Source organism: Scyliorhinus canicula, unplaced genomic scaffold, assembly GCF_902713615.1.
Source record: "Scyliorhinus canicula unplaced genomic scaffold, sScyCan1.1, whole genome shotgun sequence".
Taxonomy (NCBI): Eukaryota; Metazoa; Chordata; class Chondrichthyes; order Carcharhiniformes; family Scyliorhinidae; genus Scyliorhinus; species Scyliorhinus canicula.
The window spans coordinates 222,928-249,711 of NW_024055751.1; the positions used below are offsets into that span (position 1 = coordinate 222,928).

Consider the following 26,784-nt stretch of genomic DNA (forward strand, 5'->3'; position numbering starts at 1 on the left):
ATAATCAATGACCCCCAGACTTCGCTGCTCCCCGTGGCAGAGAAATCCAAAGACTAACCTTCAGTGTTTCCATGAGTGACTCTGTGGTGAGGTTCCCGTACCAGCCTCCCCGGACAGGCGCCAGAATGTGGCGACTAGAGACTTTTCACAGTAACTTCATTGAAGCCTACTCGTGACAATAAGCCATTTTCATTTAATTTTTTCATTTCATATTCTTTTTTATTGTCACAAGTAGGCTCACATTAACACTGCAATGAAGTTACTGTGAAAAGCCGCTAGTCGCCACATTCCGGCGCCTGTTTGGGTACACAGGGAGAATTCTGAATGTCCAGATTACCTAACAGCACGTGTTTCGGGACTTGTGGGCGGAAACCGGAGCACCGGGAGGAAACCACGCAGACACGGGGAGAACGTGCAGACTCCACACAGAGTTAACCATGTGGGAATCAAACCCAGGTCCCTGGCGATGTGAAGTAACAGTGCTAACCACTGTGCGACCATGCCGCTACATTAGATATACCTCTGCCCAATATTAATTTACTGTCCCTGAAACGTCAGCCATCTCCTGCGGAAACCAGCCCTTTAGTTGGGAACATTAGGAAAGAGACCATCCTTTTAACTTAACAAATAAATGAATCAAGCTGAGGGACACTGCAGCCTCGGTATTAGTTGCCTTGGGCACTAGGACCTGGCCTGGAATAGACTATGAAGCCCCGCCCATTAATGACGTCACCGCGCATGCGCATTGCTCCATCTGAATCAAGATGGCGGCCGTTAAACTGGGCCTGTTATCGGGAAAAAGACCCGAAGCTGGAAATGCAGGACCTACAGGTACGTATTCCTGGTTTAGGACCTTCACGCGGTGTTTAAAAATTCTCTCCCTCCAGAGCTGGCTCTATCGCTTCGTTCGGATTTCCACATCCTTACCCTCTGCCCAGGAGACAAAGAAGCGTCTCTTTCCCAGGCGCCATCACACACTGCGAATGCTCTAACTACTCCCACGCAATGCGCCTGCGCACTGCTGTCCTGCGGTGTCGATCGGGGAGATTCACCACCGCGGGGAATGCCGGGTAATAAACACGCCATTCATCATCCCAATTAGTGAATAGTGATTTTTGTTTGCTATGATGTGAAAATTGGATGGATGGGATGAAAATTATACAGAAACCCAAATGTGCAGGCCCTCAATTATAAACCAGAACGAAGGGGAACATAAATTAATTTTCATTGAGGTACAATGATAAGTATTGGGCTGGACCAAGTTCCCACACCAGTGTGCAAGTGTTGGCGTTTTACGCCAGGAAAATTGGCACAAAACAGCCACCGATTCCCTGCTCCGGGGGAGGGGGGCTGGGGGCTGGCAGCGTATTGGTCCCATCTCTAGTTTTTGATACGGCCTGGAGGATTGCAAGATCTGTGGCCACGCATGCGCAGGGTGAGGCCAGCAGCGGCCTCGCCGTGCTTCAAGGCAGACGATGCCCGCGGACCCGGACCGCAAAAGTAGTATCCACTTTGGCTGCTCGCATGCTGCAGACCCCCCCCCCCCCCCCCCCCCAGTGCTCCCAATCCCAATTGAAGCCCCCCCTGCCCGCGGATCGGCCCTCCCCTGACTGAATAGGATGCAAGGTTCCCGAGCGGCTGGAACCATGAGAATCCGACGTTGTTGGGAACTCGGCCAGTCGGAGACGGAGCATCGCGGGGCGGTCCTCAGGCAATGGCCTCAGGCCATGCGGCATACTCCGAGAATACACCGATTTTCAGGGGCAGAGCATCAGAAAACCGGTGCCGACCCCGAATTCGGCGTCAAAAGAGATTCTCCTCCCTGTCGCCGAACGCGATTTCGGTGTCAGGGATCGGAGAATCCAACCCCTTGTTCTGCGTACAATCCAGACAGATCATTCCTTAGTTGAAAAACAGAGGATATACAACAGATACACAATGTAAATACATAGACACAAACATCGGGTGAAGCATACGGAGTGCAGCACTACTCAGTCGAGAAGTTCGTGGAGAGATCAGATCAGTCCATAAGAGGGTCATTTAGGAGTGTGATCACAGCGTTCAAGAAGCTGTTTTTGGATCTGTTAATACGTGATCTCAGACCTTTGTATCTCTTGCCCAAAGGGAGTAATCTTTGATGATGCTGCCCACTTTCCCCGGGCAGCGGGGGATGTAGACAGAGTCAATGGATTGGAGGCTTGTTTGCATGATGGACTGGGTTGTGGTCATGGCTCTCTGTAGTTTCTGGTGGTGTGCTGAGCAGTTGTCACAGCAGGCTGTGATGCAGCCAGAAGGATGTTTTCTATGCTGCATCTGTAAAAACCAGTGAGAGTCAACGTGGACATGCTGAATTTCCATAGTTGAGAGAGCTGAGATTCTCCAGTATTATCTGTTTTGTATTAAACACAGTGTGAGTGCGTTGTGTCTTTTTAAATATGTGAAGACAAGTTAGTTCCTTTCAAAAAGCTCTCTGTTGTTTCACAGCAACTAGTGTGTGCACAACAAGATCCAAACAGCAAGGAGACAAGCGACCGATTGATCCAGTTTTATTGGTGCTGTCAGATATGAATGTTGGTCCCACTGGACCAGGAGATCTCCCCTGTGGACAGTGTGTGGAGCTGCTGAGCTCTCCTGAGATGAGAGTGGAGCTGATTGAGCTGTCAGGCTGCAGTGAACCTGGGAGACCCGCTGTCTGGGATCTTTCCTCTTCATTCAGACTCCCAGCTGAAGATGTTTCCGCAGTAAAAACGTTAACTTTGAATATCAATCCCAATTTAATCTTTGGAGCAAATTTATAACTTTTTAAACAATGTACAGTGTTACAGGGGAAGGCAGGAGAACGGCACTGGGTGAAAGGCTCATTCAGAGAGACAGTGCAGACACGAGGGGCCGAATGGCTTCCTTCTGTGCTGTAACAGTCTGTGATTCTGTTGTGCTCATGCAGAACCTTTCACACCCTCAGAATATCCGATTTGGTTCACAGCCAATGATGGATTCTGGAAAGAATAATAAGGAGAGACAGTATAAACTGAACAGTAGAATTTTAAACAGAGCAGGAACAGAGTGGCCTGGAGTTTATGGACACATATGTTAGAAGGTGGCAGGACAAGTGGATGAGGTGTCAAAAATGTGCAACGGATCCTTGTTGTCATTAAAATGGGCAGGAGTACAAAGGACGTTATTGTAAACGTTTATTAAACCACTGATGGGACTTCAGCTGGGTCTCGGGACCAGTTGTGGGCAGCACGATTTAGAAAGGAGGCCAATGTCTCAGAGACGGAGCAGGGGAGAATCACCAGAACGGTACCAAGGTTGAGGGGTTTCAGTTTTGTAGACAGACTGGAGACGTTGGGATTTCCTTCCTCACAGCAGAGAAGGTTAGAGGGAAAGTTATTGCTGGTGATCAAAATGATGAGAGGTTTCTGCGGGTAGATCGGAAGAAAACGTTTCCACTGTGAGGAGAGTCAGTAAACTCTGGAATTCCTTCCCTAAATACCTCCACCTCATTTTCCTCCTTTGGATACTCCTTAATTCCTACTTCTTTGACCAGGTTTTTGGTCACATTTGCTCTATAAAATCCTTCCAGTGTTAAATGATAGCCTCTCCCATGAAATGTTTTGGGATGTCAGACAAAATATACAGGCTTGGACTGACTAGTGCCGAGTAAATGTGTGCCACACAAGTGCCATCTCCAATCAGAGACAATCTAACCATCATGCCTTGACATGCAATGGCATTACCATCACTGAATCCCCCACTATCAACATCCTGGGGGTGGGTGACCATTGACCTGAAACTGAACTGGACTAGCCATATAAATACTGTGGCTACAAGAGCAGATCAGAAGATAGGAATTCAGTGGCGAGTAACTCACCTCCTGACTCCCCAAAGCCTGTCCACCATCGACAAGGTATAAGTCAGGAGTGTGATGGAATGCTCACCACTTACCTGGATGAGTGCAGCTCCAACAACACTCAAGAAGCTCAACACCATCCAGGACAAGGCAGCATACTTGGTTGGCACCCCTTCCACAAACATTCACTCCCTCCACCACTGATGCTCAGTAGGGGCAGTGGATGTACAATCTACAAGATGCACTGCGGGAACTCACTAAGACTCCTGAGACAGCACCTTCCAAATCAACAACTATCTAGAAGAACAGAATCAGCAGACACCCTGACATCAAGAACACACCAGACACTCCCACACACACTGACTGACACACCCACACAGACACACACACTCAGGCATGCAGCTACAGGGACAGGAGCAGACTGACTGACACACCCACACAGACACACACACTCAGACATGCAGCCACTACCATCTAGAGGGACAGGAGCAGACTGACTGACACACCCACACAGACACACACGCTCAGGCATGTAGCCGCTACCATCTAGAGGGACAGGGTCAGACTGACTGACACACACACACACACACACACACTCAGGCATGTAGCCGCTACCATCTAGAGGGACAGGAGCAGACTGACTGACACACACACACACACTCAGGCATGTAGCCGCTACCATCTAGAGGGACAGGAGCAAACTGACTGACACACACACACACTCAGGCATGTAGCCGCTACTATCTAGAGGGACAGGAGCAGACTGACTGACACACACGCACAGACACACACACTCAGGCATGTAGCCGCTACCATCTAGAGGGACAGGAGCAGACTGACTGACACACACACACACACTCAGGCATGTAGCCGCTACCATCTAGAGGGACAGGAGCAAACTGACTGACACACACACACACTCAGGCATGTAGCCGCTACTATCTAGAGGGACAGGAGCAAACTGACTGATACACACACACACTCAGGCATGTAGCCGCTACTATCTAGAGGGACAGGAGCAAACTGACTGACACACACAAACACTCAGGCATGTAGCCGCTACTATCTAGAGGGACAGGAGCAGACTGACTGACACACACACACACACTCAGGCATGTAGCCGCTACCATCTAGAGGGACAGGGTCAGACTGACTGACACACCCACACAGACACACACACTCAGGCATGTAGCCGCTACCATCTAGAGGGACAGGAGCAGACTGACTGACACACACACACACACTCAGGCATGTAGCCGCTACCATCTAGAGGGACAGGGTCAGACTGACTGACACACCCACACAGACACACACACTCAGGCATGTAGCCGCTACCATCTAGAGGGACAGGAGCAAACTGACTGACACACACACACACTCAGGCATGTAGCCGCTACTATCTAGAGGGACAGGAGCAGACTCACTGACACACACACACAGACACACACACTCAGGCATGTAGCCGCTACCATCTAGAGGGACAGGAGCAGACTGACTGACACACACACACACACTCAGGCATGTAGCCGCTACCATCTAGAGGGACAGGAGCAAACTGACTGACACACACACACACTCAGGCATGTAGCCGCTACTATCTAGAGGGACAGGAGCAAACTGACTGATACACACACACACTCAGGCATGTAGCCGCTACTATCTAGAGGGACAGGAGCAAACTGACTGACACACACAAACACTCAGGCATGTAGCCGCTACTATCTAGAGGGACAGGAGCAGACTGACTGACACACACACACAGACACACACACTCAGGCATGTAGCCGCTACCATCTAGAGGGACAGGAGCAGACTGACTGACACACACACACACACTCAGGCATGTAGCCGCTACCATCTAGAGGGACAGGGTCAGACTGACTGACACACCCACACAGACACACACACTCAGGCATGTAGCCGCTACCATCTAGAGGGACAGGAACAGACTGACTGACACACCCACACAGACACACACACTCAGGCATGTAGCCGCTACCATCTAGACTGACAGGAGCAGACTGACTGACACACACACACACACACACTCAGGCATGCAGCCACTACCATCTAGAAGGACAGGAGCAGCGGATATATATTTTTTATTACATTTTTATGGGATGTGGGCGTCGCTGGCTAGGCCAGCTTTTATTACCCATTCCTAGTTGCCCATCAGACGGTGATGGTGAGTTGCCTTCTTGAACCGCTGCTGTCAATTTGGTGTAGGTACACCCACTGTGCTGTCAGGGAGGTAGTTCCATGATGTTGCTCCAGCGACAGTGAAGGAGCGGTGATATATTTCAATATCAAGGCACTGAATGACTTGGTGAACCTCCAGGTGATGGGTTTCCCAGTGTCTGTTGCTCATGTCCTTCTAGAATCTAGATGGTAGTGGTTGTGGGTTTGGAAGGTGCTGTCTAAGGAACCTTGGTGAGTTACTGCAATGCATCTTGTTGATCGTACACACGGCTGATGGATTGATCGATTGATTCTCACATGTCACAAAGTACAGTCAAAAGTATATTTCTGTGTCCAAGAGAACATACATAGTGAGTACACAGTAGACAAGAAGAATAATTGACAAAGAAAATAATTGATTTTATTGTCCGTCTGCAGACAGGAGCTGGAGAACTGAACCCAGACTGAGGAGAGGGAGGGAGAAAACTGGGAGTGGGGGAAAGAGATGGTGAGATGGGTTTGGATTTCAGCCCAGGGAGGAGGGTGTGTGGGTCGGGGATTTACAGCTTTGGGGGAACAAGAGAGGAAAAAATGTTCCAGAGGAACTCGAATTGTCTGTTCAGAATTTCTATCCTAGACTGCCCGATGGCTTTTGTAAACTCCTTTTACAGGATATTAGAAAGGAGGATTTACAGATGTGAGACTGAAACCAAATGTCATCTGACAGTCACTCAATTCATCAAGACCTGAAAATCCTCAGACTTTGAATGTTGAAGGAGAAATGTTTGTCTCTTCTGTCTGTGAGAAACAATGTTAAACATCAGTGAGACTGGAAAGATATCGAGACAAACACACCTGAGTGAGAGCGTTCCAGTGAATTGATGAGGAAAGAGCTCTAACCATTTACACAGCCTGAAGAAATATCACACCATTCACAGCGAGGAGAACCCATACACATGTCCTGTATGTGGAGAAGACTTCAACTGATCTTCCAACTTGGAGAGACACAAGGACACAGGCACCATGGAGAAACAGTGGAAATGTGAGGACTGTGGGAAGGGATTCAGTTATCCTTGCCTGCTGGAAAACCATCGGCACAGTCACACTGAGGAGAGACCGTTCACCTGCTCTGTGTGTGGGGAGGGATTCATTCAGTCATCTGGCCTTTGGTCTCACCAGCGGATTCACACTGAGGAAAAGCTATTCATCTGCACCTCCTGTGGAAAGAGGTTCAGGCATTCTTCAGCACTCACTGTGCATCAACGCACTCACACTGGGGAGAGGCCGTTCGTCTGCTCCGAGTGTGGGAAGGGATTCACTCAGTCGTTTCACCTGCTGTCGCACCAGCGTGTTCATAGAGGTGAGAGGCCGTTCACCTGCTCTGTGTGTGGGAAGGGATTCACTGGATCATCCCACTTGCTGTCACACCAGCGAGTTCACATTCAGGAGAAACCATTCACCTGCACTTCCTGTGGAAAGAGTTTCAGACAGGCATCCTCCCTCATTGCACACCAGCGGCTCCATACTGGGGAAAGACCGTTTACTTGCTTTGTGTGTGGGAAGGGATTCACAGTTTTACCCACCCTTCTGAGACGCCAGCAAATTCACACTGAAGAGAAACCATTCAGCTGCACCTCCTGTGGAAAGAGTTTCAGGCAGTCATCCAACCTCACTGCTCACCGACGCACTCACACTGCGGAGAGACCATTCACATGCTCCGTGTGTGGGAAGGGATTCAATCGGTCGTCCAACCTCACTGCTCACCAGCGCGTTCACACTGGGGAGAAACCGTTTCCCTGCTTAGTGTGTGGAAAGGGATTCGCGAAGTCTTTCAACTTGCTGGCACACCAACGCACTCACACTGAGAGACCATTCAACTGCTGTGTGTGTGGGAAGGGATTCGCTCAGTCACGATGCCTCCAGAGACATCAGCAAGTTCATCAATGACTGCAGGGGTTGGATTCTGCTGTTGTTGCTGTTGTTTAGTTTTGATCGTCTGACAATATTTTCTGCTGATATTAACCTCATAACTGCTGAAACTTAATACGCTGAAAATTGCATGTATTTTTGGGGCTAGTGTCTATTTTTAAAAGCACCATCTGTGATCTTTCCCCTTAATCCAGGAACTCTCAATAGAAACATGTTTAGAATAAATTTCTGAACTTTTGCTTCAATTCTGAATCAATCTTTGGTGCATAATCTACAATTCAGTGTCTGAAAGATCTGACTGCAGAGTTTAAAATATATTTTTTTCAATGCCTTTTCTTCAGATTTTCTCGCGAGATGCTTAATGAAATGAAAATCGCTTTTTGTCACAAGTAGGCTTCCAATGAAGTTACTGTGAAAAGCCCCTAGTCGCCACATACCGCGCCTGTTCGGGGAGGCTGGTATGGGAATTGAACCGTGCTGCTTGGCCTGCTGTGGTCTGTTTTAAAAGCCAGCGATTTAGCCCTGTGTGCTAACCTGATTTTCAGGTGTTAAATTTAGGTTTCCAGGATCTCCTTTTCCACTCTGACACCTTTATTAAGTGATGTAGTCACGTAATCACATTACCGTCTGTATTTGTGTTGAATATTTTTTGAGTTTACTTATTTTTGTGGATAAGATAGCACAAATATCAAAGACTGTGTACATATTAAATCTTTTAAATTGGAATCTGTAAATAAGATGTTTTTGTTAATTTATTTAAAAAGGAAAACCCCCTTACTCCATTTCCAAAATGAGAATTCAAACTATTTGACTCAAGGTAACTGAACAGGTGCCGAGTGTTTATTGGATCAGACGGTGGAGCAGGAAAAACTCACCCGATTCTGATCTTCATTGTGTGGATTTACATTCAAAACCCATCAATAACCTCACTCCACCCACTGAGATCAGCTCAGACCGGGGGTTCTGTATATTGTCTGTGAGCGTTCAACTGCAAATAACAGCAGTGAAGAATGAAACCTGGATCTCAACTTCTAATTTGACAGATGTGATCAGTGAGTAAGTTCACAATCCCCGATAACTCCAATTCCTGAGCTGTGCACCCCACCTCCTGGGATATATAAAAATAATGAAATCTTGCTCAGCAGAATGGGGAAAGCTCTACACGTCTGCGATGGTTGGATCATGACGAGACTCCCACTGCTATGAAATCCTTCAGTTCTGTCCCAGAGAGACACGGCTCCTCCACACAGCACTGACTCAGGCAGCACGTCAGGCAGCTTCCTTCCTCAAAATGGGTGACAAAGCTGTTCCTCCAATCACAGATTCTGTCTCTGCAGAAGCAACGGCATTGGGAGAGACAGAATCTGAGATTGGAGGAGCTGTTCCTCACAGAGTCTGTCGTTCCCACATACAGAGGGGCAAATATTCTTCCAGTGGATGCTCTCATGATAGAACTTTTGTGGTCCTTTTGAGGATGAAATCATGCTTCACACCTGGTTCTGAAATACTATCACTCTGGGTGTAAGGCTTCCTGGGATAAAATATGGATCTACATCTTGTCACCTAACACAAATTCATATCGTCACCTGAGTCCCAGGTTTAAATGTGATTGTCCAGTCCAGAAAACATCTAGAAATTGACCCCGTTAAATCTGATTCAACAAGCTACAAGAGATAGTTTGTGTTGTTCACAATGATGACAGTATCAACCTTCTCCCTAACCTAGCCTAACCCTTCTGCTGACCAGGGAGACTCCTTGTTCAGATGGTGACATTTCCTGTCAGCCCAGTTAGAGAATCATAGAATTTACAGTGCAGAAGGAGACCATTCGGTCCATTGAGTCTGCACTGGCCCTTGGACAGAGCACTCTACTTAAGCCCACACCTCCACCCCATCCCAGTAACCCCACCTACCCTTTTTCTGGACACTAAGGGCAATTTATCATGGCCAGTCCACCTAACCTGTACATCTTTGGACTGTGGGAGGAAACCAGAGCACCCGGAGGAAACCCACGCAGACACAGCGAGTACGTGCAAACTCCACACAGACAGTGACCCAAGTCGGGAATCGAACCTGGGACCCTGGAGTTGTGAAGTGACAGTGCTAACCACTGTGCTACGTGCTGCCCATATTCCTTTAAGCCCTTGAACCGTTTATGAATTGTGTCACATGTAGACCTGACTGGGTAAGGACGCCACTTTTCCTTCCCAAAAGGACATGAAAACCAGATGTGTTTTTACGACAATTGATCCATGATCACAATATTTTGATTGAAATTAAATTCAGCCATGGTAGGATTCAAACTCCGGTACCATTATAATAAAAAAAGATGATTCGTGGCATTAACTCAGCGGGTCTGGCAGTATCTGTGGAGAGAGAAAAATAATGAACGTTTTGAATCTCCTTCGGTACTTTCTGATTTTATTAGATTTCTAGCATCTGCAGTATTTTGCTTTTATTATCCCAAAATCATATCCCTGGCTGTGTGGATTGCTTGTCCACTGCCTCCCCGGGGAGGCTGCTCCCGAAGAGTCTGCTGCCCTTGTCTTTCACCTGAGGAGGGAGCAGTGCTGTAAAAGCTAGTGATTTGAAACAAACCTGTTGGACTTTAACCTGGTGTTGTCAGACTCCTTACTGTGCTCATCCCAGTCCAAGTCCGTCACATCTTGTCTTTACAGACGGTGGTGGCCTGGGGTTGGAAGCTCCTGCTTGGTGACTTGCCTCATTTCAGTGACAAATGTTGAAACGTTTTCTCCAGACCCACAGGGTGTCATCTGTTTAAAGCCACAAACAGAAAGGTCCAGTTTTCTCCTGGAGTTTGAGACAAATCAGATTCAAAATGATGCAGAGTGTCAGCCAATGAGAGAGATCCGAGCTCAGCCCCGCCCCTCATTCACTTTGATTGATTGGAGGGTCAGCCGCTCCCGTTCAGTCTTCCAGACTCGCCCCCTCTTCCCATTGGTCCAGAGCTGCCGTCAATCACTTACCGACATTGTGATCTGGCGTATGGGCATCGCAGTTGCTTGAATTTAGTGCGCAGGTGCAGTTTGGAGCAAAGGTGACGTCGGCGCTTGTTTGTCCCGGAGAAGCGTCAGGCGGTGGATTGACCAATAAGAGTAGAGGCTGTACTGGAGGACCGACCGAGAGCGGCTGGTCCTCCAACCAATCGGAGTGAATGCGGGGCCGGACTGTGATTGAAGCATGCGCAGTGTGGGTAATGGTGATGATCATCTGAAATCGGTCAGAGGCGATTGACGGGGCGGAGGGAGCGAAGAAGCCGCGCGGTGGGCGGAAACGCTCCGTGAAAATGTTGTTTGAGCCGCAAATCTAGGAAAAGAGGTTACCGGACCCAATTTGTACCGAGCGGAGTTGCAGCTCCTCATGTTCGGTCTCGGCGAACGGCGGGGTGTAGCGCACCAGGGCGCATGCGGAGCCACCATCTTTGTAGGGGGTGCCATCCAGAATGCTACCGTGCTGCCCCTTTTGGGATGTTTTGAAGAAGGAGAATGTTTTGAAGAAGGAGAATGTTTTGGGAGGAGCCAAAAAGAAAATGCTGGAAACTCTCAGCAGGTCTGGCAGCATCTGTAGGGAGAGAAGAGGGCAGCATGGTAGCACAAGTGGATAGCACTGTGGCTTCACAACACCCGGATCCCAGGTTTGATTCCCTGCTGGGTCACTGTTCGGAGTCTGCACGTTCTCCCCATATCTGTGTGGGTTTCCTCCGGGTGCTCCGGTTTCCTCCCACAGTCTAAAGACGCGCAGGTTAGGTGGATTGGCCATGAAAAATTGCCTTTAGTGACCAAAAAGGTTCAGAGGGGTTATTGGGTTACGGGAATAGGGTGGAAGTGAGGGTTTAAGTGGGTCGGTGCAGACTCGATTGGCTGAATGGCATCCTCCTGAACTGTATGTTCTATGTTCTAAACGAGCTAATGTTTTGAGTGGTAATCTGGACTCAAAACGTCAGCTCTTTGCTCCCCTACAGATGCTGCCAGATATGCTGAGATTTTCCAGCATTTTCTTTTTGGTTTCAAATTCCAGCATCCACAGTAATTTGATTTTATCCAATGGTTTGGGAAGGGTTTGTTACCCAAGACAACCATCAAACCTTTGAGTCCCAATGTCTTATTGTTGAGGTAGAGATGGAAAAGAAGAGAAAGACGTTCTGCTTTTCAGTTCTCACTACCTCTTGGAACATCCTCCTCCATGTGTCTAAAGATCTACTACCGTGTCCAGTCATATCAAGAACCACCTCAGAAACTCACAACCTTGAGTAAAGGTCATCCTGAAATTGAGGTATGGCTGATGACAACGAGGGTAAAGTGCAGCTGGGAGTAAGAGCTGTCATCCTGGCCCAGGGAGCAGGAGGGGAGAATGTAGTGAATTTCTATCCTGGACTGACAATGATGAATTTTGAAAACTCCTTTTACAGGGGGTTAGAAAGGGAGGATTTACACAAAGCAAACTCAAACCAACAATAGGTTTATTTTTTTCCTGAATTTTGATTTTCGGGGTATTAGAAAAGGATTTGCAGGCAGGAAACGTAAAGAAAGCCTGACATCAAACTCTGACAGCATCACTCGATTCATCAGGTCCTGGATATTATCGCACTTTCAGCGTAAGCATTGAGTTCCAAGTCATTACCACTCACTGTAAAATTTCTTCCTCATATCGCTCTGTAGATCTTGCTCCAAATCTTAAATCTGTGTCCTGAAATCCTTTTTACAATCAGCTAGTAGGAGCAACGTTTCTTTAGCTACTTTACTGAGACCAATCAGAAACTTGAACACCTCTATCATTCTCCTTTGCTCCAAGAAGAACAACTGCAGTTTCTCCAAACTAACATTGCAACCAAAACCCCTCATTCCTGGAACTACTCTGGTAAGTCTCGCCTGCACTCTCTCTCGAGGGCCATCACATCCTCGATAATGTGTGGTGAACACTGGTTTGCACAGATCCAGATGCTGTGTCTTCCTGTCTGTGATGTCATCACGCACCTCCAATTCTCTCTCTCTCGCTCTCTCCTCCTCCCCACCCCACTCTGGAAAACCAAGATTAACATCAAAATCTGGCAGTCACTCAGTTCATCGGGACCTGAATGTAAGTATTTATGTTTGATCTGTGGTTCAAGAATTAAACACCTGTGTAGCTGGAAATAGTGAAGAGCAAGATTTGCAAACAGGGATGTGAATGTTCCATTCAGATGTTGCTTAGCTGAGTCCCAATGTAGGTCAGTGAGCACAGGGGTGATGAGTGAGTGAGTGGGACTCAAGTTTGGCAGCTTCCCTCCCCTGAAGGACATCCGTGAACCAGTTGAGTTTTTACAACAATCCAGCAGTTTTCATGGTCACTTTTCCCAGTGTCGGCCCCACAAATGACCAGATTCATACAGCTCAATTTCACAACCTGCCTTTGTGTTTTTGTGGTTCTCTCTCACTCCTTATTTTCTGTTTTCAATCAATTTCACAGGACGTTCAAAGGATTTGCATTTGGGAAACTCAAACCAACATCACATCAAGATCACACGGAGCCTCACAATTTACCATCGCCCGTATATCATCGGAACATCAACAAAGTTTAAAAATGAAAGGAAAAAGTATCATTCACGGTGGGGAAAAACCGTACACGTGTTCTGTGTGTGTGGACGTGGATTCAGCCGATCATCTGACCTGTCAAAACACAAGTGTAGTCAGACTGGGGAGAAATCGTGGAAATGTGAGGACTGTGGGAAGGGATTCAGTTACCCATCTCGCCTGAAACTTCATCGGCGCCATCACACAGGAGAGAGGCCGTTCACCTGCACTGTGTGTGCAAAGGGATTTGCTGATTCATCCAACTTACGGCAACACCAGCGGGTTCACAATGGGGAGAGACCGTCCACCTGCACTGCGCCTAAATAGGGATTTGCTGATTCATTCACACTCCGGAAACAACAGCGGAGTCACACCAGGGCGAGACCATTTACCTGCTCCGAGTGTGGGAAGGAATTCACTCAGTCATTAAACCAACAGAAACACCAGCGGATTCACACTGAGGAGAGACCATTCACCTGCTCTGTGTGTAAAATAGGATTTGCTAATTCATAAACTCAGAAACACTAGCGTGTTCACACAGTGGAAAAAACGTGGAAATATCGGGAATGTGGGCAAGGTTTCAGTCAACCATCTGAGTTGGAAATTCATCAGCGCATTCAGACTTGGGTAGACCATTTTTATGTTCTGTGTGTGGGAAGGGATTCACTCGTTATCCACCCGGCTGACACACTGGTGAGTTCACTCTGGGGAGAGACCATTCACCTGTTCCGAGTGTGGCCAAGGATTCCGTCAACAATTGAACCTGCGGAAACACCAGCGAGTTCACAAATAATAATGACTGGATTTTGTTAGGAATGACATTCATCACTGTCCGTGTGGAGTTTGCACATTCTCCCCGTGTCTGCGTGGGTTTCGCCCCCACAACCCAAAAATGTGCAGAGTAGGTGGATTGGCCACGCTAAATTGCCCCTTAATTGGAAAAAATAATTGGCTAATCTAAATTTAAAAAAAAAAAGGAATGACATTCATGTCTAAACCATGTTCATTGGAGTCTGTTTTGCTGATGTTAAACTTCAGCTTAGTTATATATTCTGGATTAAAAAACAAACATCTGTTTTTGTGTTAAGTGCAGTCTGTTGAGTCTTTTTTTATATCTTTGATATGTGAGTTTCTTTGAAGGTCTCCCTCAAGCTCTTGACCGTTTCCACCTCTTAGCACTGATTAAAGATATTTGTTAAAATCTCCCTCTCCAATCAAGATTTTATCCATTTAAGGGTAGCACGGTGGCACAGTGGTTAGCACTCTGCCTCAGGGTGCCAAGGACTCAGGTTTGATCCCAGCTCTGGGTCACTGTCCGTGTGGAGTTTGCATCCGTGTTTGCGTGGGTTTCGCCCCCGCAACACAAAGATGTGCAGGGTAGGTGGATTCGACACGCTAAACTGCCCCTTATTTGGAAAAAATGAATTGGGTGCTCTAAATTTATATATTAAAAAAAATTTTTTTGTCCATTTACCCTAATTATTACCCGAATATCAGCCGATGTGACTCAATGTCATTTTCTTCTTTCTGAAACCCCTGAAGCACCGAGGGATGTTTTATTATATTAAGACCATAAAATATAGGACAGTAAGATGTCTTACAACACCAGGTTAAAGTGCAACATGTTTCTTTCAAACACTAGCTTTCCGAGCACTGCTCCTTCCTCAGGTGAATGAAGAGGTATATATATGTTTCTGGAACCTACCTCTTCATTCACCTGAGGAAGGAGCTGCGCTCCGAAAGCTTGTGTTTGAAACAAACCTGTTGGACTTTAACCTGGTGTTGTAAGACTTCTTACTGTGCTCACCCCAGTCCAACGCCGGAATCTCCACATCATAAAATATAGGAGCAGAATTAGGCCATTCAGCCCATCGAGTCGGCTCTGCCATTCAATCATGGCTGATATTTTTCTCATCCCCATTCTCCTGCCTTTTCCCCATAATCCCTGATCCCCTTATTAATCACGAACATTGCATTTGCCTTCCTCACCGCCAAGTGAACCTGCATGTTAACCTAGAGAATCCTGAACTAGACCTTCCAACTCCCTTTGTGCTTCTGATTTCGAAGCCTTTGTAGAAAATAGTCTAAGCCCCTATTCTTCCTTAAAAAGTGCATAACCTCACACTTCCGCAGCCTCCCTGCTTCCTCAACACTACCTAGCCCTCTAATTGGATTATGAGGAGAATGGGGATAATAAACATATCTACCATAAGACAGAGGAGCAGAATTAGGCCACTTGACCCATCGAGTCTGCTCTGCTATTCAATCATGGCTGATATTTTCTCACCTCCATTCTCCTGCCTTCTCCCCATAACCCCTGATCCCTTTATTAATCAAGAACCTATCTATCTCTGTCTTAAAGACACTCAGTGATATGGCCTCCACAGCCTTCTGCGGCAAAGAGTACCACCGATTCACCACCCTCAGGCTGAAGAAATTCCTCCTCATCTCTGTTTTAAAGGATTGTCCCTTTAATCTGAGATGGTGTCCTCTGGTTCTAGTTTTTCCTACAAGTGGAAACATCCTCTCCACGTCCACTCTATCCAGGCCTCGCAATGTCTTGTAATAACATGCCCTCTCATCCTTCTAAACTCCAACGAGTACAGACCCAGAGTCCTCAACCGTTCCAGATACGACAAGTTCTTCATTCCAGGGATCATTCTTGGGGAAACCCCTCTGGACCCTTTCCAAGGCCAACACATCCTTCCTTAGATATGGGGCCCAAAACTGCTCACAATACTCCAAATCAGGTCTGACCAGAGCTGAATACAGCCTCAGAAGTACATCCCTGGTCTTGTATTCTAGCCCTCTTCACATGAATGCTAACATTGCATTTACCTTCTTAACTGCTGACTGAACCTGCACATTAACCTTAAGAGAATCGTGAACAAGGACTCCCAAGTCCCTTTGTGCTTCTGCTTTCCGAAGCATTTCCTCATTGAGAAAATAGTCTATGCCTAGATTCCTCCTTCCAAAGTTCATAAACTCACACTTTTCCACATTGTATTTCATTTGCCACTTCATTGCCCACTCTCCTAGCTTGTCCAAGTCCTTCTGCAGCCCTTTGCTTCCTCGACACTACCTTCCCTTTACAGATCTTTGTATCATCTGCAAACTTAGCAACAGTGCCTTCAGTACCTTCTTCCAGATCATTAATGTATGTTGTAAAAAGTTGTGGTCCCAGCACAGACCCCTGAGGCACACCACTAGTCACTGGCTGCCACCCTGAAAAAGACCCCTTTATCCCCACTCTCTGCCTTCTGCTGGTCAGCCAATCCTCTATCCATGCCAGGATATTACCCTGAACACCATGAGCTCTTAACTTATTTAACAGTCTCCTGTACGGCATCTTGTCAAAGGCCTTCTGGAAATCTAAATGAATCACATCAACTGGATCTCTTTTGTCTAACTTGCTTGTTACCTCCGCAAATAACTCTTGACAGATTTGTCAGACACAACCTCCCTTTGACAAAGCCGTGCTGACTCAGTCCTATTTTATGATTCAATGGTGGAGCAGACCCAATGGATTAAATGGCTTAAATAGCCTAATTCTGCTCCTATATCTTATGGTCTGTATCGCCACCAGTGTTATCTTCACTTATTTTCTGCTTCTGGGTCCAGGCTCCTCAACCTGCCTGTACTGCACCACTGAACCCACAATCTGTGACTGAGCTCTGAGGGCTCTCTTTGTCCTTTTATACGATTCTACTCAGTTTCAGTCTTAGATTCCTTGGCAGCTGAGAGTCAGTTTCTTTTCTCCGTTTCCCTTTTCAATGTGCATCTGTCTCTAGAAATACAAGCTTTAACCACAGTTTCCACAACACACCTCTTGGCTTGAACCATCACATCAACACTTGGAGCAAATGACTGGGCCGAGGTCTGTCTTGGATAAAAACACAAGGACCACTTGTCATCACAGAATCCTAAAATTTTCCAGCACAGTGGAGGCCATTCAGCCCACTATGTTTGTACTGGCTGAGAATGAGCTATTCCCTATAACGTGGTGGCCAGAACTGTACTTCGTGCTCTAGATGTGATCTAACTGGTGTTGTTTAGTTTCAGAATAACCACCCTCCCACCTCTCACTGACTTCAATGTGATGGAAATCGACAGTTGGAACCTGCCAACATTTGACAGATATTTACAAATTATTTGCAGGTTTCTTACAATCGGGATTTTTCTCTGTTCAATTCCCTCAATGTGTTGGATAACAGACTGACTTTCTCCTGTGAATATCCAGCTAGAGAATTGGGCCCTGATGAACACATCCTTGTTCATCTTGGTGACTCTAAATATTGAATCCTGTGGTTTCAGACACCAGATAATATGGAGCTTGGGGCGAAAGGGATAAAAGGATATGAGGGAAAATCAGGAATAGGTTACTGAGTTGGGAGATCAGCCATGATCATCATGAATGAGGCGCAGGCTCGAAGGGCCATGTTTCTATAATCAAGCTCCCAACAACAGATTGTCTTTCACTGACTTCATTAATAGCTCTGCAATAATTCAGACAGAGTACAGTGATCCCATCCGGAGAACAGGGATAATGCTGGAGTCAACTCCTCATTGTTCGAGTATGTCCAAGCTGACATTAATTACATTGGTTTCTGTGGGTCCTATTGTGACTGAGGGTCTGATGTGGGACGACATGGACGTCCACAGAACTGGCAGTTTATGTTGTTGGCGCTCAGGGGGAACTTCTGCAGCTTCTCTGGTCTTTCTCTGGGAATGTCAGATGTTATGAGTTTGCTGTTGATGGTCCTTGAAACAAACTGAACCGATTTCAGTCTTGCTTCCACATGGACCGGTCGATTGCAGTCTTTTCCCAGAGAGGTGGTCTGCAGTGCAGACGTTTGTAAGGATCCTATTTTGGATATCCTTGTATCATTTGTACTGACCACTGTGATGTTGTTTGTCCTGAGACAATCCCCATTGAAGGTCTGCTTGGTGATTTTATAGTCATCCATGTGGGAGATATGGCCTGGCTGCCAAGTTCAATGTTCTGGAGGATGGTCTCTATGCTGTTGAGCCCAGCACAATGGGGAACCTGGTTTTTTTGAGATTTTCGTTCTGCTATTGAATTTTCATGATGGTCCTCAGGAGTCTTTACTGGAAGAGTTCCAGAGCTGTAGCTCCTATAGCATCCCCAGGATTCTGCTCCACACAGCAGGGTGGGAAGGACAGTGGCCTGGGAGATTTTGATTATAGTCCACAGTTTAACGTCATGCTGCTTCCCGACACAAACAGAAATAACGCAGTGGATTCAGAGCTCGATTATACAGAATATACAGCACAGCAACCGACCATTCAGCCCATCCAGTCCCTGCTGGAGTTTCTGCTCCACTCGAGCTGCTCCCATCTTCCCACATCTAAATCTCTCATTGTAATCCTCTATTCCCTTCTCCATCTTGTGTTTGTCTAGTTTCCCCTTCAATACATCTGTACTATTCACTTCACCCACTCGCTGTGGTAGTGAGCTGATTCTCACCATTAGTAGAATGAATCCTGAGAGATAGGATTAACTGTCACATAGAAAGGCATCGACTGTTCAGGGATAGGCAGCATGGATTTGTTAAAGGAAGTTCTTGCCTCACAAATTTGATCAAATTCTTTGAGGAAGTGACAAGAAGTGTTGATAAAGGTAGTGCAGTGAGATGTTGTGCACATAGATTTTAGCAAGGCGTTTGACAAAGTCCCACTGGCAAAAGGTGAAAGCCCATGGGACACAGGGCAATGTGGCAAACTGGATAAAACGTTGGCTCAGTAACCGGGGACAAAGGATAATGTTCATTGGCTGCCCTTGCAATTGGAAAAGTTGTTTCAAGTGGTGTGCCACAGGGCTCGGTGTTGGCACCATTACTATGTGGGCTATATAGTAACAATTTGGACGTGAACGTAGGGAACAATGGTTAGGAAATTTGCAGACGACACAAAGATTGGCCGAATTCTGGACATTGTGGAGGATAGCTATCATCTCCAAAACAATAGAGATGGATTGGTGCAGTGGGCAATACAGGGGCAATAGGTAATTTAACACAGAAACGTGTAAGGTCATGCATTTAGGGAGATCAACCAGTTCTGGGAGTGCACAAAAAAATTGGACAGATCTAGATCAAAACTGGGCATTCATGAGGTGCTGTGAGCCATCAGCAGCACAGTATTTAAACACAATCTGTAACCTCACAGGCTGGCATATCCCTCACTCTACCATTGCCATCAAGCCAAGGGACCAACCCTGATTCACCATGCAGTGGAGGAGAACATGTCAGGAGCAGCACCAGGTATCATTTGTACTGACCACTTTCATGTGACTCTTCCCAGTGCGAGTTTGTTCATGTTCAATTAGATTCTGTAATCATTTAAACAGCTTCCCAGAGTGAGAACAACTGAACTGTCGCTCAGTGCGAACAACCTGGTGCTTGACCAGGTCCCCAGTACAAATGACTGGGTTTTGTGTTAAGTGATCCTGGGTTTGCTACCAATACCTCCCCTGGATGCCAAAGCTAAGACAGACACACTGGAAGCGATAGGGAGCTGGGACATGGCTTTGAGAGTAACTGAAGGTGTAAAAACTGAAATAGTCTGGAGTTAGAAAGGAGGAAAGGCCACAAAAATGCAACATTCAGTAACAGGACATCAATTAATCGCCTCTTACCCCAGTGAAATGAAGGTTTCGATAGTGTGTCTGAAATAATATTAGTTCACTTGACATATGTTCAGAGGATTAAACTCCAGCCCAGTTACAGAGATCAAAACATCAGCAAAAACAAACTCCAACAGTCAGAATGACCATGGTTCAGTCCTGGATGTGATTAACAGCAGCAACAACAGCAGAATCCAAACCCTGCAGACATTTATCAACCTGTTGCTGTGTCAGATGAGTTGTCCACGTAAATCCCTTCTCACACTCAGAGAAGGTGAACGGTCTCTCCCCGGTGTGAGTGTGCTGGTGTGTCAGCAGGTGGGATGAGCGAGTGAATCCCTTCCCACAGTCCGAGCAGGTGAACGGTCTCTCCCCAGTGTGAACCCGCTGGTGTCTCAGCAAAACACTTGTGGTTTTAAAACTCTTCTCACATTCAGAACATTTGAAAGGTTTCTTATCCGAGTGAACAAGTTGGTGTGATCTGAGGCTGGTTAAATAAATGAATCCCTTTCCACATAAGGAGCAGGTGAATGACCTCTCCCCAGTGTGAACTCGCTGGTGTTTCTGGAGGCCAGATAACTGAGTAAATCCCTTCCCACACACTGTACATCTGAACGGCCTCTCCTCATTGTGAACTCGCTGGTGTATCAGCAGATCACTTGTGGTTTTATAACTCTTCTCACATTCAGTACATTTGAAAGGTCTGTTATCACTGTGAACCAGTCTGTGAGTAGCGAGGTGGGATGATCGTGTGAATCCTTTCCCACACACAGAGCAGGTGAATGGTCTCTCCCCAGTGTGAGTGCGCTCGTGTTCAATGAGATTCTGTGATCGTTTGAATAGTTTCCCACAGTGAGAGCAGCTGAACTGTCTCTCAGTGCGAACAACCTGCTGCGTGACCAGGTCCTCGGAGCTTTTAGAGTTGTTATCACAGTCTGACTGGTTAAACAGCCCCTCATCAATGTGAACTTGCTGGTGGGTCCGCAGGTGGGATGACTGAATGAATCCCTTCCCACACACAGAGCAGGTGAACGGCCTCTCTCCAGTGTGACTGCGTCGATGCATTTCCAGCAGGGATGGGTAATTGAATCCCTTCCCACAGTCCCCACATTTCCACGGTTTCTCCGTGGTGTCGGTGTGTCTGTCCAGTTTGGATGGTCAGTGGAAGCCTCGTCCACACACAGAACACGACAGTGAATGGGGTGATGTTTTTTCAGGCTGTGTAACTGGTTAAAGCTCTTTCCACAGTCAGTTCACTGAAACTCTCTCTCGGGTGTGTGTGTGTCTCGGTGCTTTTCCAGTCACACTGATGTTTGAAATCTTTTCCCACAGACAGAACAGACAAACATTTCTCCTTCCACATTCAAAGACCGATGGTATTCAGGTGCTCATGAATTGAGTGACTCTGTCAGATCTCGATATGATGTTTGATTTGAGTTTCCCATCTGCAAATCATCGTCCTCTTGTACCTTGTAAAAGACATCGACAGTGTCAGGATTACCATTAGTGCAGGATAGAAATTTAGAACCGACAATTCCAGTTTCTATGATTTTTTTCCTCTCTTGTTTCCCCAAACTTGTGGTCCAATCAAACGTCCTTCTCAACTAAACCAGAATGTTGTTTCCAGTGTCTATGAGACATTCTGTACCCTGAGGTGTCCACCGGTGTGGAAGGTCTCACGAGTTCCGGTAGACACCGTACGCCCCCTCTCCAGGACCACCCGCGGAATGACAAGACCACAGAAGAGGGACTGACAGCCAGAGTTAACCCCCCGCCGCTCTGTAAATTGCTGCTTTATTCAGGCCCAAGAGCAGGTCCAGGAGCCGATCCTCTGACTTATTCAGTCCCCTCCACACTGGGCAGGCAGTGATTAGGAGTGTGGGGTTGAAGTGTAAACCAAATGGAGAAGCAGTTCCTTCAGATAACTATCCAGTGGCTATCTAGCTGGTTTAACTCAGCGAGCTAGATAGCTGGTTTGTGATGCAGAATAAGGCCAATAGCGTGGGTTCAATTCCCGTACCAGCTTACACAAACAGACGCCGGAATGTGGCGACTAGGGGCTTTTCACAGAAACCTCATACTTGTGACAATAAAAGGTTATTATTAGGGGCTGTAACCTATGATTGAAAATAAATATGAGGCTCAAATTGGGAAGCATTGCTGTCTCACAGTGCCAAAGACCCAAAGTCACTGTCCGTGCGGCGTTTACACATACTCTCCGTGTCTGTCTCCCCCACAGCCCAAAAGAAAGGGCAGCTGAATTGGCCACGGTATATTGCCCCATAATTGGAATAAAAGAACTGGATGCTTTAAATTCATTTTAACAAATTAAAATTATATGATACAAATACCCCTCGAGGCCGCGAACATCATGCCCAACCCGAAAGTGGGGACTATGTTTTAAAACGTGCTGTCCTGGATGGTGTCTGACGCGTACACTAGTACCCGGACACTAGGACCCGGTGAGAACAGAAACCTGAAGCTCCGCCTACTCTCTATAACGTCTAAAGGCCACAGCGCATGCGCTCCGCGCTGAACCAGAATGGCGACCGTTATCCATAAGCTGTGTCTGGGGAAAAAAAACCCAGAAACGGAAACGCGGGACTTGCAGAGTCACATTCGGGGTTTGAGGCCCTCACCAGGTGTTTAGAAACCCTCCCTATCCAGATCCGTCCCCATCGATCCCTCAGAGTTTCCTCACCCTTCCCGCTGCAGAGACGACAAAAGAGCAACTCTGCCCATCGCCATTACTTACACTGCGCATGCTCCCATACTGGGCGATACTGCGCCTGCGCAGTACATTACTCTGGTGTGAATAGGGGACATTCACTACCGCGGGGAATGCTGGGTAAAACAATTGCCATCGAAAATACTAAAACCAAAGTGAAAGTGCTGGAAAATGTCAGCAGGTCTGGCAGCATGTGGAGAGGAAAGAACTAACGTTTTCATTTTTTCATTTCACGTTTGGAGTCCAGATGACCCTTTGTCAAAGCTGTAAATACTAATCGAAAATACTAATTAGTTGTGATCTTTTTTGCTGTGATATGGATATTGGGGGAAAATGGGAAATTTATAAAATTAGGAATCAAGTAATACATAAACCCATGTGTACAGACCCTCCATTATCCATCAGAAAGATGGAGTGATGATGTGGAGATGTGGGACTGGGATGAGCACAGTAAGAAGTCTGACAACACCAGGTTAAAGTCCAACAGGTTTCAAACACTAGCTTTTGGAGCACTGCTCCTTCCTCAGGTGATTATACAGGGGCTATATAACTGGTTCAGCTCAGTGTGCTAGATAGCTGGTTTGTGGTGCACAATAAGGCCAACAGCGTGGGTTCAATTCCCGTAAGATGGAGTGGTCATTGGTGGAGAATTTCAAATGCCCCAAAGTTTTCCAAAGCAGCAGCAATGACAGAGTTCAATGCAAACACAGAAGGTGGGGTGACTTGAGTGAAGCATTTCGGTGGTGCAATGGTTAGCACTATTGCCTCACCGTGCCAGAGACTAGAATTCAATGCTGGCATTGGGTGACTGTGTGGAATTTGCACTTTCTGCCCATGTCTGCGTGCCTTTCCTCTGGGTGCTGAGGTTTGCTCCCACAGTCCAAAGATGTGCAGGTTAGGTGGACTGGCTGTTCAAAACTGCCCCTTTGTGTCCAGGGATGTTCAAGTTATTTGGGGTTACGGGGATAGGGCAGGGAAGTGAGCCTAGGTAGTGTGCTCTTGCAGAGGGCAGGTGCAGACTTGATGGGTCGAGTTCCTTCTGCACTGTAGGAATTCTTGGTTCTATTGCACCTAGTAACTGTCAGGATTGTATTTGCGTGGATATTCCAGGTCAGTTTTAAAAATTCATCCATGGGAGGTGGGTGTGGCTGGTTTCATCAGCATTTATTGCCAATCCCTGGTTGCCCTTGAGAAGTTGCTGGTGAGTTGCCTTCTTGAACTGCTGCAGTCAATGTGGTGCTGGAGAGGGCAGCACGGTGGCACAGTGGGTTAGCCCTGTTGCCTCACGACGATGAGTTCCCAGGTTCGATCCCGGCTCTGGGTCACTGACTGTGTGGAGTTTGCACATTCTCCCCGTGTTTGCGTGGGTTTTGCCCCCACAACCCAAAGATGTGCAGGCTAGGTGGATTGGCCACGATCAATTGCCCCTTAATTGGAAAAACTGAATTGGGACTCTAAATTTATTTTTTTTTAAATTTTAAATGTGGTGTAGGAGCACTCACAGTACTGTTAGGGAGAATTCCAGGAATTTCCTGGAGGAATGGCAATATATCTCCTTGTCAGGGTGGTGAGTGGCTTGGAGGGAAATTTCCAGGTGGTGTTTTTACCCAAGTGTCTGCTGCCCTTATCCTCGGTGGCAGCGGTTGTGGATTTTATTTTATTGCAGGTTTAATATAGATTTTAAATATAAAATCTTTGGAAGGACGTTAGTGAACATTTGGAACAATTCCAGCAACTTTCTTACTACTTCACCTTAGTTCCAACCCCACAATTTACCAGATGTGTTCAGCTGAATTTCACAACTTGCCTTTGTGTTTTTGTGGCTTGTCTCTCATGTTTCCCTCTTTCTGTTTTCAATTCATTTTTCAGGGTATTAGAAGATGAGAAATTTCAGACAATCATAAATCAAAGACCACGTCAAGATCTGACCCAGTCACTCGATTCTTCAGGATGAAAAAAATGAAATGAAAATCGCTTACTGTCACAAGTAGGCTTCAAATGAAGTTACTGTGAAAAGCCCCTAGTCGCCACATTCCGGCGCCTGTTCGGGGAGGCTCGTACGGGAATTGAACCGTGCTGCTGGCCTGCCTTGGTCTGCTTCAAAAGCCAGCTATTTAGCCCAGTGTGCTAAACAAGCCCCTAAACAACACTAAAGGGCACTTCCGGGATTTGAACCCGGGACCTCTCGCAAGCTTCAACACTGAAAAGCCCGAAGCAGAAATCATATCCCTAAACCAATGAGCCACTTTCTGAATATCATCAGCTTTTGAACATGGAAGGAAAAAGCACCATTCACAGTGGGGTAAAACTGCATCTGTGTTGTGTGTGTGGACAAGGTTTCAACCGTTCATCTTGCCTGATGAGACACAGGCGCAGTCACAACGGGGAAAGACCGTATAAATGTGGAGACTGTGGGAGAGGATTCAATTATCCAGTTGGCCTGGAAAGTCACCGACACACTCACGCTGGAGAGAGACCTTTCACCTGCTCAGTGTGTGGGAAGGGATTCACTCAGTTGGCTGGCCTGTTGATACACCAGCGCATTCACAGCAGGGAGAGGCAGTTCACCTGCTCCTAATGTGGAAAGGGATTTACTCAGTCATCGGCCCTGCTGATACATCGGCACATTCACACAGGGGAGAGGCCGGTCACCTGCTCTGTGTGTGGGAAGGGAAGCACTGATTTCTCTGCTCTGCAGAAACACCAGCGAGTTCACACCAACAAGAGAGAGTTTAATTGATTAAACTGATTGTGGAAAGTTTTAAAAGACCACGCACACTGAGGGAGCACCAGTACATTCACACCGGTTCCACACCGTTCAGCTGCTCTCACTGCCGGAAGGGGTTCAGGACATCTTTCCACCTTGTGGCACATGAGCACATTCACACTGGAGACAGGCCATTCACCTGCTCTGAATGTGGGAAGGGATTTAATCGATCATCCAACCTGCAGAAACATCAACGTGCTCACAGTGATGAGAGACCGTTTAAATGCCCAGACTGCAGGAAGTGTTATAAAAGTTCTGAGGAATTGCGGCGTCATCAACGTGTTCACTGACGAGAGAACGTTCACGTGTTCTCACTGCGGGACTGGGTTCAGGAGAAAAGGCGACCTAACTGTACACCAGCGAATCCATACTGGGGAGAGACTGTTCACCTGCCATGTGTGTGGGAAAGGATTCACTTGTTTATCCCATCTCGCTGCACAGCAACATGTTCACATGACTGAGAGACGATTTAAATGTTCTGACTGTGAGAAGAGCTTTAAAAGCAGAAAACTTCTGCTCACACACCAGCATAATCACTCGGGAGAGAGACCATTCACCTGCACTGAGTGTGGGAAAGGATTCACCCAGTCATCCACTTTGCTGAGGCACCAGCAGGTTCACAGCAAAGAAAAGCCATTCACTTGTTCCACCTGCCAGAAGGGATTTACCCAGTCATACAACCTGCTGAGACACCAGCGAGTTCGCCAGTGATTACAGGGGTGTGATTCTGCTGTTATTGCTGCTGTTAATCACATCCAGGACTGTTTATTCTGATAGTTAGGAATTTATTTCTGATGTAAAGCAGCCTTATTGGACTTGATGTGTGCCCCACAGCATGTCTCATTCATGCGTGAATAGAACATCATCTCTGCAAACCTTGTTTTAAATTTGCATTGAACTGAACATGAACAATAAACAGATCTCAACCCAATCCTGCAGCAGTATATTGACAGGGGAAAGCCTGTTCTGAAACTCGAGGATAAGGCTGTGTAAGCTCTGAATGTAATCATCAGGTTCGAGCTATTTGATAGACGCCTAACTTGTCAGATATTGAAGGAATTACTCTGAAAGTAAACTCACCAATTTCTAACCTCAGACTCTGGTCCTGCTGTAATGA

The 26,784-nt window shown here is 46.8% G+C and overlaps 2 protein-coding genes across 10 annotated transcripts; one reads left to right on the top strand and one right to left on the bottom strand.

Moving 5' to 3' along the window:
* The first annotated feature begins 767 nt into the window (after nucleotides 1-767).
* Nucleotides 768-14,453, top strand: LOC119960915 (gastrula zinc finger protein XlCGF57.1-like). Of its 6 annotated transcripts, none has more exons than XM_038788492.1 (2): nucleotides 768-831; nucleotides 6,703-8,690. In XM_038788492.1, the coding sequence occupies exon 2, from the start codon at nucleotides 7,055-7,057 to the stop codon at nucleotides 7,976-7,978; it is 924 nt and encodes a 307-aa protein (XP_038644420.1). In that variant the 5' UTR covers nucleotides 768-831; nucleotides 6,703-7,054; the 3' UTR covers nucleotides 7,979-8,690. The 6 variants fall into 6 exon arrangements, 2 of the variants coding, with proteins under 2 accessions (XP_038644420.1, XP_038644421.1); XM_038788493.1 differs by having other exon boundaries at nucleotides 770-831; nucleotides 6,711-8,690; XR_005459552.1 differs by lacking the exon at nucleotides 6,703-8,690 and adding an exon at nucleotides 13,426-14,453 and having other exon boundaries at nucleotides 782-831.
* On the bottom strand, nucleotides 10,298-23,048 carry LOC119960916 (zinc finger protein 239-like). Of its 4 annotated transcripts, XR_005459553.1 has the most exons (3): nucleotides 22,812-23,048; nucleotides 20,185-21,641; nucleotides 10,298-10,325 (listed from the first exon to the last, which is right to left on the bottom strand). XR_005459553.1 is itself a non-coding variant. In XM_038788494.1 (2 exons), the coding sequence occupies exon 2, from the start codon at nucleotides 21,235-21,237 to the stop codon at nucleotides 20,326-20,328; it is 912 nt and encodes a 303-aa protein (XP_038644422.1). In that variant the 5' UTR covers nucleotides 21,238-21,641; nucleotides 22,812-23,047; the 3' UTR covers nucleotides 18,044-20,325. The 4 variants fall into 4 exon arrangements, 3 of the variants coding, with proteins under 3 accessions (XP_038644422.1, XP_038644425.1, XP_038644423.1); XM_038788494.1 differs by lacking the exon at nucleotides 10,298-10,325 and having other exon boundaries at nucleotides 18,044-21,641; nucleotides 22,812-23,047; XM_038788497.1 differs by lacking the exon at nucleotides 10,298-10,325 and having other exon boundaries at nucleotides 18,044-21,641; nucleotides 22,928-22,944.
* Between the last annotated feature and the right edge of the window lie 3,736 nt (nucleotides 23,049-26,784).